This window comes from Ranitomeya imitator, chromosome 4, assembly GCF_032444005.1.
Source record: "Ranitomeya imitator isolate aRanImi1 chromosome 4, aRanImi1.pri, whole genome shotgun sequence".
In the NCBI taxonomy this organism is placed as follows: domain Eukaryota; kingdom Metazoa; phylum Chordata; class Amphibia; order Anura; family Dendrobatidae; genus Ranitomeya; species Ranitomeya imitator.
Genome location: NC_091285.1, coordinates 432,269,915 through 432,287,937, shown reverse-complemented (window position 1 = coordinate 432,287,937; position 18,023 = coordinate 432,269,915). Strand labels below are relative to the sequence as shown.

The following is an 18,023-nucleotide window of genomic DNA, read 5'->3' as shown; positions in this document are numbered from 1 at the left end:
TCGCTGAATAAAGTCCAGAACTTTATTTCGTCGCTGGACTCCTGCTGACATCGCTGGATCGGCGTGTGTGATGTCTTCACTGGTAACCAGGGTAAACATCGGGTAACTAAGCGCAGGGCCGCGCTTAGTAACCCGATGTTTACCCTGGTTACCATCCTAAAAGTAAAAAAAACCAAACACTACATACTTACCTACAGCCGTCTGTCCTCCAGCGCTGTGCTCTGCACTCCTCCTGTACTGGCTGTGAGCGTCGGTCAGCCGGAAAGCAGAGCGGTGACGTCACCGCTCTGCTTTCCGGCCGCTGTGCTCACAGCCAGTACAGGAGGAGTGCAGAGAAGCACAGCGCTGGAGGACAGACAGCGGTAGGTAAGTATGTAGTGTTTGTTTTTTTTTACTTTTAGGATGGTAACCAGGGTAAACATCGGGTTACTAAGCGCGGCCATGCGCTTAGTAACCCGATGTTTACCCTGGTTACCGGCATCGTTGGTCGCTGGAGAGCTGTCTGTGTGACAGCTCTCCAGCGACCAAACAGCGACGCTGCAGCGATCCGGATCGTTGTCGGTATCGCTGCAGCGTCGCTTAATGTGAAGGGGCCTTACGAGACAGCTAAAATTGGAAAATCCCTTTTGAAGAGTTATGGTTGACGCCACAGCGGGTAATTTGTTATTATACAACTTATGCAACTGACATATTTCTTTAAGGGTGATCTCACCAGAAGGAAGATGGAAATGTTTACTCTTAGGCTGCGTTCACACATCCGTTTGTCATGGTCCATGATTCCCGAGCCAGGTCACCAGACCCAAACTCAACAGACTTACAGGTACATACAGGAGACCCAGGGCCAGTCCGTGCATCGTTGTCTATTACACCCTGGTGTGTGAATCTGACCTTAGAAAAAAATGTTCCCATTTGCTCCACCTGGGAACCAATCAAGTTTTTGGCAAAACTAGGAAAGGGTACACCTAAGAGCTCATTCACATTTATAGTCTAAAAGGCTTGTCACATGTAAGCTTTTTGCATAAAAAAACTGAGACATCCTATTTTGGTCTTACTTTTAGACCGAACTTATCCATATGAATGAACTGGTCTGCAAAAAAATTGACAGCACACAGACTCCATCATAGTTATATCCATGTGCTCTCTATTTTTCACTGCTTGCAAGTTGAAAATTACAAAACCTCCATCAGTTTATTTTGCTTGCTACTGGGATTTTTGCCTATTCCTCAAGGCAAAACTGCTCCAGCTCCTTCAAGTTAGATGGTTTCCTCTGGTGAACAGCAATCTTTTAGACTGACCACAGATTCTCAATTGGGTTAAGGTCTGGGTTTTGACTAGGCCACTCCAAAACATTTACATATTTCTCCTTAAACCACTTGAGTGTTGATTTAGCCTTATGCTTTGGGTCATTGTCTTGTTGGAAGGTGTACCTCTGTCCCAGTCACAAATCACTGATAGACTGAAAGAGGTGTTGCTCAAGAATATTCCTGTATTTCGCACCATCCATCTTCCCCTCGACTCAGACCATTTTCCCTGTCCCAGCTGCCAAAAAACATTGGTGTTATTGGGGTGATGAGCTGTGTTTGTTTGGCGACAAACATAACTTTACCTTGGTGGCCAGAAAGCTCAATTTTTGTCTCATCTGACCACAGCACCTTTCTCCATATGTTTGGGGAGTCTCCCACATGTCTTGGCAAACTCAAAACAAGCCTTACAGTTTTTGTGTGTAAGTAAAGGCTTTTTTCTGCTAACTTTTCCTTAAAGGCCACCTCTATGGAGGTTCCCAGTCTCTGCTTTGGAAATCTGCAGTTCCTTCAGGGTTACCTTTGGTCTCTGTGCTTCCTCTCTGATTAATGCCCTGCTTGCCCAGGCTGAGAGTTTTGTTATGCAGCCCTCTCTTGGTAGGTTTGTTGTGTTACCATGTTCTTTTCATTTGATGATTACGGATTTGATGGTGCCCCAGGAGATCATCCGCGATTGGGATATATTTTTTTTAATAATCCTACCCTGGCTTGTACTTCTCAACAACTTTGTCCCTGACTTTGAAGATCTCCTTGGTCTTCATGGCGTTTTTGCTTAGTGGTGCCTCTTGCTTAATGGTGTTGCAGTGTCTGTCGCCTTTCAGAAAAGATGTATATATACTGACAAGTTATGTGACACTTGGACTGCACACAGATGGACTTCCTTTCACTAAACATGTGACTTATGTATATAATTACTTACACCAGAAATTTTTAAGGGCTTCATCGCAAAAGGGGTGAATACATATGCATATGTCAATTGTTACTTATTTGATCCCATAAATTTGATTTATGTCTATATTTTTTCACTTCACCAAAATGAGATTATTTAGTGCTGATGTATCATACACAAATCAGTTTGCAAAAACCTTTAAAAACAGGTTGTAATGTAACAAAATAGATAAAAAGCCTAGGGGTGAATACTTTTGCAAACCACTGTATGATTATAGCTCCCATGCCTATTATTTCCTGACAGATATACATTTACATTATGTAATCCCTTTTGGTAACTTGAAGTTGCTATCATCTAATTGCTTATAGGATATACTGCAATGCTATGGTTTATAGGACAAAACATGGTCACCTATAGTTGTGCTCAAAAGTTTACATACCCTGGTAGAATTTTTACTTTCTTGGCCTTTTCCAGAGAATATGAATGATAACACCAAAACTTTTTCTCCACTCATGGTTAGTGGTTAGGTGAAGCCATTTATTTTCAAACTACTGTGGTTTCTCTTTTTAAATCATAATGACAACCCAAAACATCCAAATTACCTGATCAAAAGTTTACATACCCTGATGATTTTGGCCTGATAACATGCACAGAAGTTGACACAAATGGATTTGTATGGCTACTAAAGGTAACATCCTCACCTGTGACCTATTTGCTTGTAATCAGTGTATGTGCATAAAAGCTGAGTGAATTTCTGGGAACTACGCTGACTCTTGCATCATTCATCCAGCCACTGACGTCTCTGGATTGTGAGTCATGGGGAAAACAAAAGAATTGTCAACGGATCTATGGGAAAAGGTAGTTGAACTGTATAAAACAGGAAAGGGATACAAAAAGATATCCAAGGAAATGACAATGCCAGTCAGTAGTATTCAAACTGTGAAGATTGGTAGAGCAGCTTAGTATACATTTTTTGCAAAAAACGTATCAACCAAATACCCTGTTTTTTACATCTTTTACTAGCACTTGCGGATTACTGCAACATTTTTTCAAACTGAGTGTTTTTGGTTTTACTATTCTCTTTTGTGTCTTCAGGTTTCTTGGTGGTGTGTGAACATGATCATACAGACTTGTTCACTGTGCAAGTAGCCCATGTGTTCCTGTTTCCATAATTGTTTTCTTGTGTCTACAAGATTGGGGAGTTCCACCACTCCTCTTGGGCTATCTGCACAAAAGCTGTTCTACCCTGTATGCACACATAGATTTTTCCTCTCTGAACCCTGTTCACACAGGTTATATACAGATGATCAGGTTTTTAAATACATCAGATAGCGATTGCATACATTAGTTAGGACTGCTCTGATAAGGGTATACCGTGAAGATTGGTAGAGCAGCTTAGTATACATTTTTTGCAAAAAACGTATCAACCAAATACCCTGTTTTTTACATCTTTTACTAGCACTTGCGGATTACTGCAACATTTTTTCAAACTGAGTGTTTTTGGTTTTACTATTCTCTTTTGTGTCTTCAGGTTTCTTGGTGGTGTGTGAACATGATCATACAGACTTGTTCACTGTGCAAGTAGCCCATGTGTTCCTGTTTCCATAATTGTTCTCTTGTGTCTACAAGATTGGGGAGTTCCACCACTCCTCTTGGGCTATCTGCACAAAAGCTGTTCTACCCTGTATGCACACATGGATTTTTCCTCTCTGAACCCTGTTCACACAGGTTATATACAGATGATCAGGTTTTTAAATACATCAGATAGGGATTGCATACATTAGTTAGGACTGCTCTGATAAGGGTATACCGTGAAGATTGGTAGAGCAGCTTAGTATACATTTTTTGCAAAAAACGTATCAACCAAATACCCTGTTTTTTACATCTTTTACTAGCACTTGCGGATTACTGCAACATTTTTTCAAACTGAGTGTTTTTGGTTTTACTATTCTCTTTTGTGTCTTCAGGTTTCTTGGTGGTGTGTGAACATGATCATACAGACTTGTTCACTGTGCAAGTAGCCCATCTGTTCCTGTTTCCAGTATTCAAACTGTGATTAACAAATGGAAAATCTGGGGTTCTTTAAAAACAAAACCATGGTCAAGTAGACCAACAAAAATGTTGTCCACAACTGTCAGGAAAATTGTTTGGGATGCAAAGAAAAACCTACAAATAACATAAGCTGAAATACAGGACTCTCTGAAAACTAGCAGTGTGGCTGTACTGTGTCCAGTTTTGGGCACCGGTGCTCAGGAAGGATATAATGGAACTAGAGAGAGTACAAAGGAGGGCAACAAAATTAATAAAGGGGATGGGAGAACTACAATACCCAGATAGATTAGCGAAATTAGGATTATTTAGTCTAGAAAAAAGACGACTGAGGGGCGATCTAATAACCATGTATAAGTATATAAGGGGACAATACAAATATCTCGCTGAGGATCTGTTTATACCAAGGTGGGTGACGGGCACAAGGGGGCATTCTTTGCGTCTGGAGGAGAGAAGGTTTTTCCACCAACATAGAAGAGGATTCTTTACTGTTAGGGCAGTGAGAATCTGGAATTGCTTGCCTGAGGAGGTGGTGATGGCGAACTCAGTCGAGGGGTTCAAGAGAGGCCTGGATGTCTTCCTGGAGCAGAACAATATTGTATCATACAATTATTAGGTTCTGTAGAAGGACGTAGATCTGGGTATTTATTATGATGGAATATAGGCTGAACTGGATGGACAAATGTCTTTTTTCGGCCTTACTAACTATGTTACTATGTTACTATGTTACTATGTTTCAAGATGCACAATAAGGAGGCACTTGAAGGAAAATGGGCTGCATGGTCGAGTCACCAGAAGAAAACCATTATTGCGCAAATGCCACAAAGTACCTCGCCTACAATACCCAAAACAGCACAGAGACAAGCCTCAAAACTTCTGAGACAAGGTAATTTGGAGTGATGAGGCTACAATTTAACTTTTTGGCCTCAACCATAAATCTTACATTTGGAGAGAGGTCAAGAAGGCCTGTGATGAAAGGAACACCATTCCTACTGTAAAGTATGGAGGTGGATCACTGATGTTTTGGGGATGTGTGCGCTATAAAGGCACAGGGAACTTGGTCAAAGTTTACGGAAAGATGAATGCATCACGTTGACGTTCCAAGATGACAATGATCCAAAACACAAGGCCAAGTCGACCTGTCATTGGCTACAGCAGAACAAAGTGAAGGTTCTGGAGTGGTCATCTCAGTCTCATGACCTCTATAACATTGAGCCACTCTGGGGAGATCTCAAGCGCGCAGTTCATGCTAGACAGCCCAGGAATTTACAGGAACTGGAGGGCAGCTTTACCATATGACAAAATAAAGAACCTCATCCACAACCACCGCAAAAGACTTCAAGCTGTCATTGATGTTAGAGGGGGAAATACACGATATTAAGAAATAGGGTATGTAAACTTTTGATCAGGGTCATTTGGATGTTTTGGGTTCTCGTTATGATTTAAAAAGAGAAAACACAGTAGTTTGACTAAAAATGACTTCATCCAACCACTAACCATGAGTGGAGAAAAAGTTGTCGTGTTATCATTCATATTCTCTGAAAAAACGCCAAGAAAGCAAAAATTCTGCTGGGGCATGTAAACTTTTGAGCGCAACTGTAGTTGACCATATATGTTCGATAGCTGTTGGCTGAATTAAAGCTGCCCAATCTTTCTCTCCTCCAGCATTAAAGTCTAGTTTAGCTTTACTGGGTAACAGTAACCCTGAGTTTATACTTCTTTTTTTGCTTATTATATTCTTTAAAATGTTGTATTGTACATTTCACAATACTTACAGTACAAAATAAAATTCTGCACATTTTTTTTTTTTTAAAAATTAAAGAAAGCTTGTTGGAGTAAAGTCCACCTTGATGCTCCTCCAGCTATGGGCTGGAATAGATTTCTGCTATAAATTACACAACTTTCTATTGTATTGTAAATTATCGTGAATTTGTTGGGCAGTTACTGACCATGTCTCCTTTCACTAAGCCTCACGCACTTTTTGATAAAGTGATGGCGCTGGTGTAAACACAAAAAATTTACAGCTTTATCTAAGTATTTCACGGAATTTAGAGACTTTTATACACCAGATGACTGGCGTAAATTTTTTGAGAAAATAATCCCAGTACTTTCCAACATATGACTACCTAGCTTAGAGAAGTCAAGAAGGGACACAAGGCATATGGTGGTAATTAGGATACTGGTAAAAAAAAAAATCGATGGTCCTGCAAAAAGAAAAGACATGTTTGAGTTTGGGTTTTTTTGTGGACCAAACTCAACAACTATTTGTTGCATTCGTCTGCTGTCTGTTTAAAACACAGATATGTGCATGAGGCCTTTGATCTTTTTCATCAGCCTAGAAGACATTTTTTCACACTTGACTGGTCATTACTGAGTCCTATAATTGACTTAGGGTATGTTCATATTCATAACTGATACCACTGTATAACATTGCCCAACAATGGCTAACAGTTATATTTTTTAACCTATAATGTGGTCCATCAAGTATGAGTGGTTACCTTCATCCAGACTTCATTGATCACACTGCATGCCATTCTTACTGTGCCTATACATGTCAGACTAATGTCATCCAAACCCACTGCTTTCAATAGTACTAAAAAACTATAAAATATATGAGGCAATCGTAAAGAAAAAAAGCTGACAGCACCACCGCTCAAAGGAAACAGCATGCGCCTGCTCACCTGTGATGGGAGTCTTGACCGCCGGATCTGAGGTGCTCTAGCCACAAAAAACAAGTCCAAGTCCAATCGAAGAAAGAAAGAAGGAGAGGCGGCACTCACCGATCCATGATGAGAGGTAACTTTTATTGATTAAAAGCCATCAGCCGGGGGTACAAAACATGCAGTGCGGCAAGCCTGACGACGGCCGTTTCGCACCCTCCTGGCGCTTTCAATAAAAGTTACCTCTCATCATGGATCTGTGAGTGCCGCCTCTCCTTCTTTCTTTCTTCGATTGGATATAAAATATATGAGTGTGTCTTATGAGATCCCAGGGGAAACAACGATTGAGGGTGTCCTGACAATTTCCCAATAGCAGATGTCAGGGAAAAGAAGTATTGGGTCTATATTCAAGCCATTATCAGTGATCTCAGGGAGCGACTTGACTTATTTCCTTCTTCTTATTGATAACGCATGCTCTGCCTAGCAGACGTATTGTATTTTTTAGAGTTTGGGATGAATTGCTCTACTGTGAATTGAGGCTCTTATCCTCTAAATGCAATGTGAAAAAGGTGAATTGAGTTGAATTTGAAGTGGATAGCAAAAATAACAAAAAAACTCATGCTTTTCAAAAACATATAGTGCATGGGCATGGGAATTGAATGGAGTGAGGGATCATGAAAAACTAGAAAAAAAGTAAGAAATAAAACAGGTTGCATAATGGAATGCTAGTGATGCTGACAAACAGCTAAAGGAAACAAGCAAATGAAAAGCAGATAATAAAAGCGCTATATTTTTTCTACCAATCTAGTTGTTTCAATACCTGAAAAATGTGCTGTCTAACCAGAGTGAGGCCGTGTGCCCACGATTCAGAGCTAGCAGCACTTTGGATGCACGGCTTGTTCGCTGCATCCAAAGCGCTGTCGTTTATTAAACGCAGATGAATCAGCAGGTGTGAATCGTCAAGATTCACCGTATCCAATACATTCCATTGATTAAATTTATCTTTGGGAGACTTTCAACGTATGTGCTAGAGAATTTGTCATGCTGCGGTCTGGAAAGATGTGCCCCATGTCCATCTCCACGGGTGATCCACGGATGTGTCTGGGCGCATAGTGAACATGGGATTTCTTGAAATCCCATCCACTATGCTGAAACATCTGGCCGCTGCGGGTTTGACATTGCACAAGTACGCAGCATCCAACCCGCAGCAACTCTGGATCGCAGGCACATACACTGAATGGCCATTTACCTTTTTTGCAAATCATTTAATGATACTGTTGGATTTTCCACCAGTCACAACTCCCCTGGGTGTAAGAATTGATTGCTGGGGAGTTGGCAATCCCTAGGCCAGCTTCTATTTAAAATGAGCTTACAAGGAATTCAATATTCTGGATATAATTTCCTCTCGACTGTAGAATAAAAGTTTACCCACTCTGTTTTCGTGAATTACCAAAGGCCACTACTTTTTTCAGTGTATCTAGAAATTGCCAGAATTTTGTTTATCTATGAACCTGGATAAGTGTGTGTGAATGTATAATGCAAGATAAAGGATAAAAACATTTTAATGAAGTGCTTCATAGATTCTCATACACCAAAGAAATGTGCAAATAAACATTAACATTTTTCACAAAAAAAAGCAAATACAACTACAATGATGGAAAGCACAGAAACTAAGGCAAAGTGACTTTTTTGTGCACTCTATGGTTAATCAGAGGCAAGGGATTGTGACGCAGAATTTTACAGCCATGACATTTAACAGAAGTTTGGTCACAAATTAAGTGCATGACCACGCTCTGTAAAACATGCATCTCCAATCTTTGACATATTGAAAATTACTTAGAAATATAATGGAATATTTTAAATTACCAACACATTGAAGGAATCACTAAAAGGAGATTTGTTATACATCAACATGTTTTAGCATGATTTACAGATTTACATAAGTTGGCAGTATTTCTGAAGTCACTTTGCCTTCACAGCACCACCAGGTTGCCAACCGTCATAAATTGTAGAAATGTCTATAGGGGATTTTTTTTCCAATGGCGCAAAAAAAAGTAGAAGAGTTCGTAATTTTCATAGGAGCTATAAGCAAATTGTCCCTTCAGAGAGGAAGAGAACTAGAACTCTAGTGCCACCTATTGGAAGTAGAAATCCTAACAGTCAATGTCGACCCTTTACCGAGCCTTGTCACATGACTTAGGATAATAGCCAAACCAGAATCTCAATTTGCAGACACTGTGTTTCAGGGTACTGCCCCTTGTTAGTGCAAAGTGGAGATCTGGTTTGGCTGATTGATAGGAGCTATAAAATGTTATACATAATTATAATTATCATCATTTTTCAATTAATGATTCTAACATATTCGTATCAGTATTCTGGGCTGTAGATATATGTCACTTACAGAGATGAACAGATATTTTGAAACTCATATTCGCCGACTTTGCTGAATTTTCCTCCAAAATTTGATTCATGGCAAATAATGTGCTCAAATCTCAATACGTGATACACAAAGTCACATTGGCGCTTAAACTAAATGCAATGCTGTTGGAAAGCGGCTGGCACCTTGGCAAGTGGTGTCAAGTGATATTTTTCAAATCTCAATACATGAAAGATTGTAATTGCTCGGAAAATGCATGTTGGGAGGGAGGAGAAAACACCGCTGTCCACAAAGCTTACACTTTACAGGCAAGAAAGAGGACTCAACTGACTATAAGAGTTTACATTCTACAGGACAGAGAAAGTAAAGACCCTGCTGACCATAGGAGCTTACGCTCTACAGGAGAAAGAAAGTGAAGACCCACCATTAACCATAAGAGCTTAAACTCTAAAATAGAGACAAAGGACCCTGTTGAGCATAAGAGCTTAGACTCTACAGGAGAAAGAGAGAGAGGACCCTGTTAACTATCAGCGCTTACACTCTATAAAGCAGAGACTTATCTAGTAACTCTGGAGATGGAAGACGACTCTGCCATATAAACTGTACTCCAATGGAACCTGGTGATCTGTGATGGCCCAGGTACTAACCCCCTCCATACAAAGTAAGATGTCATAGCTTCAAAGCATTATGGGGAGGGGCATGTGGCAGTGCAAAGTGATGTTAGCCTCCTCTCTGATGCTCCAACAGTGTAGGAAACGGCATCCCGCAAGTCTTTCCTTTGAAAACCGTGAATTGAGTCTCAAAATGTTAGAATTTGTGTGAAACTGCGAATTTCAGTAAATTCTACTTAAACTCAGTCCTCTGCAGATCAATCGGCAGTCATCTCTAATAATTTATAATCTATTATCATTTTCCAGTTTCATCATAACATTTTTTGCTACCTATGATTTTTTCATTAGTTGCCCAGAAAAAGATAATAATCAGGTTGGCAACCCTGAGCACCACTCAAAATGTTGTAGCAAAATGGGCTTATTTAGACACTTTGTGTAGCTATGGTGAGGCACCAATGAAAAATACTTCAAACCCTGAAATAAAATGTTTCCTATATCATTCCAAAATCTCTGACAAGCAAAAATTAGGTTCTAAAATACAAGTTATAATTTGTCGATAATTCTTGCAGACCACTTTTTATGATTCTAACAGACAATTATGCCCCAAAATGGAGCCTAAATGAGAAGATATTACTTTGTGGCTCTGTTGGGTAGGTACATTTTTTTTACCTTTTAGACTTGAACAAATGTCACATTTGTAACTTTATTCTCAATCTATCCAATTTAAAATAACTTTTCCAAAGACAAATAACACATGACATAAACCAAACATTTTCCTTAGAGAGTAAAATACAATTAACTTGAAAGTTTTGTGGCTCCAATGCAACATAAGTTACAGGACCCTCCACCTACCATGAGCCACTTTATTTCAGTTGTCCTCATATTACAGAGAGGCATTTGACCTGAGGGTTACTGCTACCTCTGCCTATGAATAAAATACTTTTTGGCTTACTCCTTAATCGATTATATAGACCTTAGTTCAGCTTCTAGGAGATTTTCAGTTGAAATATATGTCCTACAAGGCTGGTACTATTAGGGAATACAAATGGTGTTGAGCCAAAAATAGGAATTTAAGGGGAAAACATCTTTTAAAGATCTAACATAGTTAACTTAGCATTAACAGATAATTGGCTTTGACCTTTTTGTTAAGTTTCTTTAACATTATGACACTCCTGGCACTATTAGGCCATAACAGTTGAGTATTTAGAGGTACCACCATTTTGGGAGGTACATGTGGCTCACAACTTAGGCTGGAGGGCACTGCTCTGATGTAATGAAAAGTCATGTAGAGGAGGTTATTCTAGAACTCCCTCTAGAACTCCATTAAAGCCAAATACCTCATATGCAATGGAATAGAGAGCAGGTTGGCACTTTGGAACCATGAAGCAGAAGACCCAACATGTGCAGTGGTTGCTTAGCCTATATATACGGAGTGTAACCTGTAGTTTCCTAACTTCTCTTATATACAGATTGTACTGTACATCAATACTAAATGCAACTTTTGTTCTAATGACATGCTTGCCCTTGTATTTCATCAAAACTTTCTGCTCTCTATTTTTGGTGTCTTTTCTCCCAGTGTATGAAGTTATCAGGAGCTACTTGCTATCTGTTATGATTGGTGGTGGTAGCTGCTACTGCCTCATACACTGTATTCCTATATCTATGGCTGTCATGGGCACTGATAACAGAAGTTATTGACATCCAGGGAGAATGAAGCATCCAAACTCACAGAAGAGGCAATCCGAATGTAGAATGCTACCTCTGGCACAATATCTTATGTTATTAGATTACAGAAACGTAGTTTTGCTAGTGCAGTTAGGCTTCTGTTACACCAAATGCTCAGTTTCATGCAAAGTGAGTAGCAAGTGAGTAGATGGTGTGTTTGCCATCTTCCCGATTTCTTTTGGGCTCAGTTGTCACAGAATTGTCATAACTAATATACTCAACGCATTTTCTGAATTTCTGAAATACATTCATTAGCTAGAAAGTGCTGTGATCACTCTGGAGACTCCAAAAAATAACCAAAACTAGTCCAACGGTTCAGGATTTAGTCAAACGTCCTATGATGTTACTGCCACCAGAATATGATGCCTTTTAGGTCCATAAGGAATTCTCTTATGCAGTACTCTAAATTGCAATAATAACCACATATTTTTGAATCCCAATTAAATAGAGCCTAAAAGACTTGTCCAATAATTGACATTGGAAGAAACACCCTGAGATTTAACAAACTATATGCCAGTGCAAAAACAAGACCACACTATCTCCTGAGAATATCGTTATCGTGCAGTGAGGCACAAGGAGCAACAGTTCAGGATACATTGGTTGTAATAGTTAGATGGCTAGTACCATTGTGGCAGTTTGGAAATTTCCACTTGAAACACTGAAATTTGCTGGGTAAACTTCAGTACACGTCCTACTGTCTGGACTAAAAATCACTTTTGCGTCATTCCTGATGTGCTACGAAACAGACCAAGAAGATGGTATAGTAAATCTGAGTCGTGAAGTAATAAGAAAATACTCTGGATTTTGTACAATTGTGCTCTTTATCCATTAGTCGCACATGATGGTTGCAGAGGAGGTGCATTTAAACTTGTGATTACAGAACAAATCTTTGGAGAGATTTGTAGTCCACCTTCATCTTTTACACTGTATGTTACAATTGTAGTTTTGTCTTGAAACACCATGCTCTTTTAGCAGTAGTGTAGCAAATATAGATAACCTCTTTATAGCACATAGTCTTTGTTTCAAGAGTAAATGCACCTTAATTGCTCACCTTCCATTTCAGATTCACCCCACACAGGTTAGGCTGTCCACAGCCACTCTGTTATGGTATGTAAAACAGAGAAGAACGTTAGTGCATCCCATACGTCTGCTTAGTCTAGTCATTAAAATAGCAGTTGCCGTCAAGTCCAGGAATAGCATGTCGCAAAATGGGATATTTTCAGAGTTTATTGTGATTTTGGAACTGTTAATCCCTCACTTCCTTTGTTTTTGGGAACTAATTGTGGGTCACCGGCATCTATGGCTTTTCGGGTGGCTTTAGGGCTGACACCACCTTTTCTTGCAGTTTGCGGGCTTGACATAGCTTTCTTTTGTATCTGGGGGCTTGACTGAGCAGAACCAGTTTTTCTTCCCATCTGTGGACTCCTTGAGCCCTTTGGCTTGGGGGGAGGTTGCAGACCTTCAGTTGCTTTTAAGGACTTGAGATCTAGCATTTCACAATAACTATTGCATTGGTGAACTGTAGAAAATTCCTCCAGGGCTTCAGGATAGCAGCTCTCTTTTACTCCTTGATATCTGCAAAAGATACAAACACTTAATAGTGTGAAAATAAAGTTTTTGTGTTATCCAGATCAAAAGTTATTAAGAAAAAATAACTACTGTAGTTATGACATATGAAAATATAAAATAAATCAAAACTTCACCAAAATAAAAAAAATCTTTCAAAAAGTTTAAAAAGTATATATTACAGTTCCTGTCTCATTTACGTATACAGTATATTATTTGCATATGTAATACTTATATAAACACATGGTCAAAAGTTCATATTTAATAGATGGTATTCAGTAAATTTATAGGTCCTCTGACGGTTCCCAGTCGCAAGCATAGTGGTATACATGCCAATTCCTGGACTAGCGGTGGATACTGCGTCCGTCACCCACAAACTCTTACGACGTTGCGTCATACCCGGCATATCTGGAGACTTTTTTCTCGTTTACCGTGGGGAATCGCATTCCTTATAATATGACCCCTATACTCAGAAGTATTTAAGTGAGGTACCGTATTTTTCGGACTACAAGATACACTTTCCCCCCCCAAAAAATGTGAGTAAAATGGGGGGTGCGTCTTATAGTCATAATGCAGGCTTACCGGCAGTGGTGTGGTGGCGGCGGCAGAGGTGCAGCGGCAGAGGTGTGGGGATGATGAAGGGAATGGCGTGAGCAGGGTCCCTTCCACAGGTGAGGTGATGCAGCGGCCCGGGATCCAATGTGAGCAGCAGAGCCGGTTTAATCACTGGTGTCTCAGTGGCAGCGGCCATCTTCCTTAGGCTGCGCATGCGCAGATGGAGTGCTCTGCTTCCCGGGGCTTCAGGAAAATGGCCGCAGGAGGCCGCGCGTGCACAGATGGAGATCGCGGCTGCCATTTTCCCCCATGGACACCAGGCCATGGCGTCGCCCATCCAAGCAGGAAGGGACCCTGCTCAGGTGCACGCCATACCGCATCACCCCACCTCTGCCGACACCATGCCTCCTGTGACCCTGCTCTGCCACCGCCAGCCCTCAGGTAAGATACTGTAAATTTGGACAATAAGACGGACCCCCATCTTATAAAAAAATCTTTTTTCTGCAAATTTGGGGTGCGTTTTATGGTCCGGTGCGTCTTATAGTCCGAAAAATATGGTACATTGATGAAGGTCTAAACAGACCGAAACGTCTACTGTATGTACTTTGCCTCATTAAACCTTCACTGCATTTATGCTTTGTGTGTGCCAAGTTTATCGTTAACCTTGTACGGCTTGGGCGCCTACTTGAGCACCACATATTTAGTAGTGCCTACGATATTTGATTCTTGAGCAATATATAACACCTGAGCATGCTCGGAAAAGGCGTTATCGTTATCCATGCATGTTTGCTCATCACTGATTGTATCCTTACGTTAGCACATCAAACACCTTATTAGAGTACAGGAATTGGCATTTATATCTCTACTAGATTGTGGCCCGATTCTAACGCATCGGGTATTCTAGAACATGCATGTCCCCGTAGAATATGGACAATGATAATTCCAGAATTCGCTGCAGACTGTGCCCGTCGCTGATTGGTCGAGGCAACCTTTATGCCATCATCGTCGCCATGGCAACCATTATGACATCTATGTCGATACTGTGCCTGTCACTGATTGGTCGCGGCGAATTCGCAGCAGACTGTGCCCGTCGCTGATTGGTCGAGGCAACCTTTAGGACATCATCGTCGCCATGCTGTGCCTCGACCAATCAGAGACGCGGGATTTCCAGGACAGACAGACGGAAAAACCCTTAGACAATTATATATATAGATACTAGTGGCTGGGAACAGTCAGTGAACCTGAAAGGTTCCCTTTAAGGTCTGAGGCTGCAATATTGAGTCTGATGACATTTCTGTTCTGATTACTATAGGTAGCAGCCGCATCATCATGGAGTTTGTGTGCCTTCAAATCACCATTCTCATTTATTGTGTTTTGTTATTTAAAATTGTAAAAAAAAAAGCACAGGATGGCTGGTAGTTTGGTTGATTTCTTAAAAATTAGGCAACATCAATTTTTATGAAAAAACAGTCCCCAGGAGCTCCAATGTTCTTAGAGGTCATCTGATGTCTTCTCTTCCTCTATTTAATATATATGTTCAATAGACAAGAAGGTACCATCAAAGCTCATTAAAGTACCGTAATATGAAAGTAACCCACTTATCAGCTATTCTTCATTTGGCACAAAACGCTTATGTAAAGAATACAGGAAAATACAGGAAAAATATATCAATATATTTTTGTACTGTGTGAGCCATATTGATAATTCTGCTTTGTGCCACTTGTTTTACTTACTTCACTATTCCTGTGTCCTGTTGTGTATAGCTATATGACTCTTTAGATTTTGTGTTATACTGAGCCTGATAGAGAGACCTGAAGAGTCTCGATAGATCTTTGTTACCATCTTTTGCCATTAAAAGGTATCAACCCCTGAGGATTCTCAAATTGTAATGCTTTTCTATATAAAGAATGTATTTTACATCATTTTAAAACATATATGATGAGAAGCCTATTACATTCTCTTTACTCACCCTTTAGATTTTGTGGCAATCCCTATATTGGTTAGTTTCCACCCCACACCTGGAAAAGCAAATATTCATATAAATGCATGCATTTATAAAAAATGAAAAAAAAAAAAACTTGTTTCGCCTCAGCTCTTCTTTTCACCTTCTAAAGTGGTGGCAAGGAAATTCCCATTTGTCCACTGATACACCCAGTGCTGAAAAGTGCAGCATTTCTGCTCAATTTCTGTGCTGTTTTTCATGTGTAATTTTCCTGAAAGATCTCGGATGCAGTACTTCTCAAATCCGCCTTCCAGGTCCTCTTCTATGGTAGCATAGGGGACATTGTTGGCAGGTCGATAAATCAAGTTCAGAGGTAAGATCCTGGAAGAAATGCAAACCAGTACGGTAAGTGACACATCACTGGAATCAGGGTCTCTTCACCTACATCATGCTGCTCCAATGGGGGACCAAAAAATCTGGTGACAGATTCCTTTTAGCAATAGAAATTAGCTTAAATGTGTTCAATTTGAGTTGCATATGTAATAAACAGCACAAATGCCTATGCAGTTTGTTCCTGGCACCCTGTGGTCTACTGACAGGGTTCTGTCACCAAGTAATATGAGACACCTTTGAACTGGTAAAAATAGGTAAGTGATATACGATCTCTATAAAAATAAGTCTAAATTTTAAAACCGTTTATTGCTTAATAGTTTATTATTAGCAAATCTGCTCCAACTAAATAGATATCAAAAAAGGAGAATAATGATCAATGAGCATGTTTATATTATACCATACTTACTCTGGAAACTTTCCAAAGTTGGGGACCCCTCTGCATTCAGCAGCAAATATCTTGCAATATTCCCTGGTTGTGTTCTGAATTTTACATTCCTTGAAGATAAACATAAAATGTAATGGTACAATTGTGTAGAGGAAATACTATTTATGATAAAGGAACACATATATTCTAGTGGCAGTGTGTAGAACCAACAAAGTAGGAGCTATCTTTATCTCTGAATTGATTATTCTAATTATTACTATTTATCTGAGTTAATTTAAAAAATCCAGTTATCAGAATATCATATTTGGCTGGACTAATAAAATACAAGGAGAACCTCTAGTGGACCCAGGCTCTGATAAAGTAATAAGTTCAAGTAGATGGCTGCCCTATTCAAAGCTAACTTTCTATCCAATAAGGTTATGCTTTCTTTGAATCGAGTACCTATTAAAGGGAATCTATCAGCAGGTTTATGCTATGTTTTCTGAGGTCAGCATGGGTAGGGTTAAAAGACTGAATTCAAGGATGTGCCACTTAGTAGGCTGTGTGGTGCTGTTTACTTACAATGAAGATTTTGTCACTATGTGCCATATTGTCAGAGTGTGCCCCCTCCTGTGATAAGCAGCGCACTGTCAATAAAAAGTGTACATAGAGTGCCAGGTGTACAGGGCCACCATCAGGGAATTACTGACATTAGTGTTGTATGGGGCCCGGTGAGCAGAAGCAAAGAGAACCAGAAAATGGCCTATACTTTTAATCATAGTTTAAAGGTTTGGAAGAATTTACTTTAAAGTTTGTGTCTCCCCTTATATCATAACATAATAAATAAACAGAAACAGTTTTTCTAATAGTCTGACACGTCCAGAAGAGATCACTATTCAGCAGTCACCTCATTATCGTAACAAGCTGGATTACAATGGGAGATAAAAGAGTCCACCATTCGCAGCAGGTGGTATCACAGCTCACCTCTTCCCCCTTCCTGAGCAGTGACATCTGCATGTCAATAAACATGAGAACATGTATAGAAAACTCTCTCAAGGAAGGGAATCCCCTATAATGTCTTGTGATTTATATACATGCATATGTCCAATGTCCATATCTCCAAACAGGCAAGAGAGCACCTTCCATAAATATACAGAAAACAGAATACAATAATCTGCAATCAGAAATACAGATTATAAAAATATTATGACAATCTGGTTGTAATTAGTTTAAAAAAATGTATGCAACAGATTCACAAATAAAGAAAAATATACCTAAAAAGAGTATTGGATAGCTTAAGAAAATCTTTAATAGGTTAGAGTAAAGTGCGGCCTGGCCAAAAGACTCGACCTTGTCGTGGTGGTGGCTGCCAAAACTTTTGGCCAAAATAAAAGCTTCTGGCTATGTATGTTCAATGGGAATTTTTCATGTGTGGTGAGGATGTGGCGCAGAGTGGAAATTTTCCAAGAATGAACAGTGAGACTGTGGAAGGTGCTGGGGTGCAGCCTGGATGGAGTCTTGATAATTTTGCCAGTACGGGCCCCGAAATTCCTGATACATTGCATGACTCAGAGTCTCTTTTCCTGCATTA

General features: G+C 39.9%; 1 protein-coding gene across 1 annotated transcript in view; it reads right to left on the bottom strand.

Annotated features, from left to right (window-relative positions):
- Positions 1-8,443: 8,443 nt before the first annotated feature.
- Positions 8,444-18,023, bottom strand: part of ALPK3 (alpha kinase 3) — a 183,402-nt gene continuing 173,822 nt past the window's right edge. Inside the window, exons 12-15 of the mRNA XM_069765556.1 lie at positions 16,475-16,563; positions 15,839-16,056; positions 15,703-15,751; positions 8,444-13,187 (exon numbers count right to left, since the gene is read on the bottom strand). Coding sequence (XP_069621657.1) covers positions 12,839-13,187; positions 15,703-15,751; positions 15,839-16,056; positions 16,475-16,563 — 705 coding nt within the window. The 3' untranslated portion in view covers positions 8,444-12,838. The remainder of the gene's footprint in view (positions 13,188-15,702; positions 15,752-15,838; positions 16,057-16,474; positions 16,564-18,023) is intronic.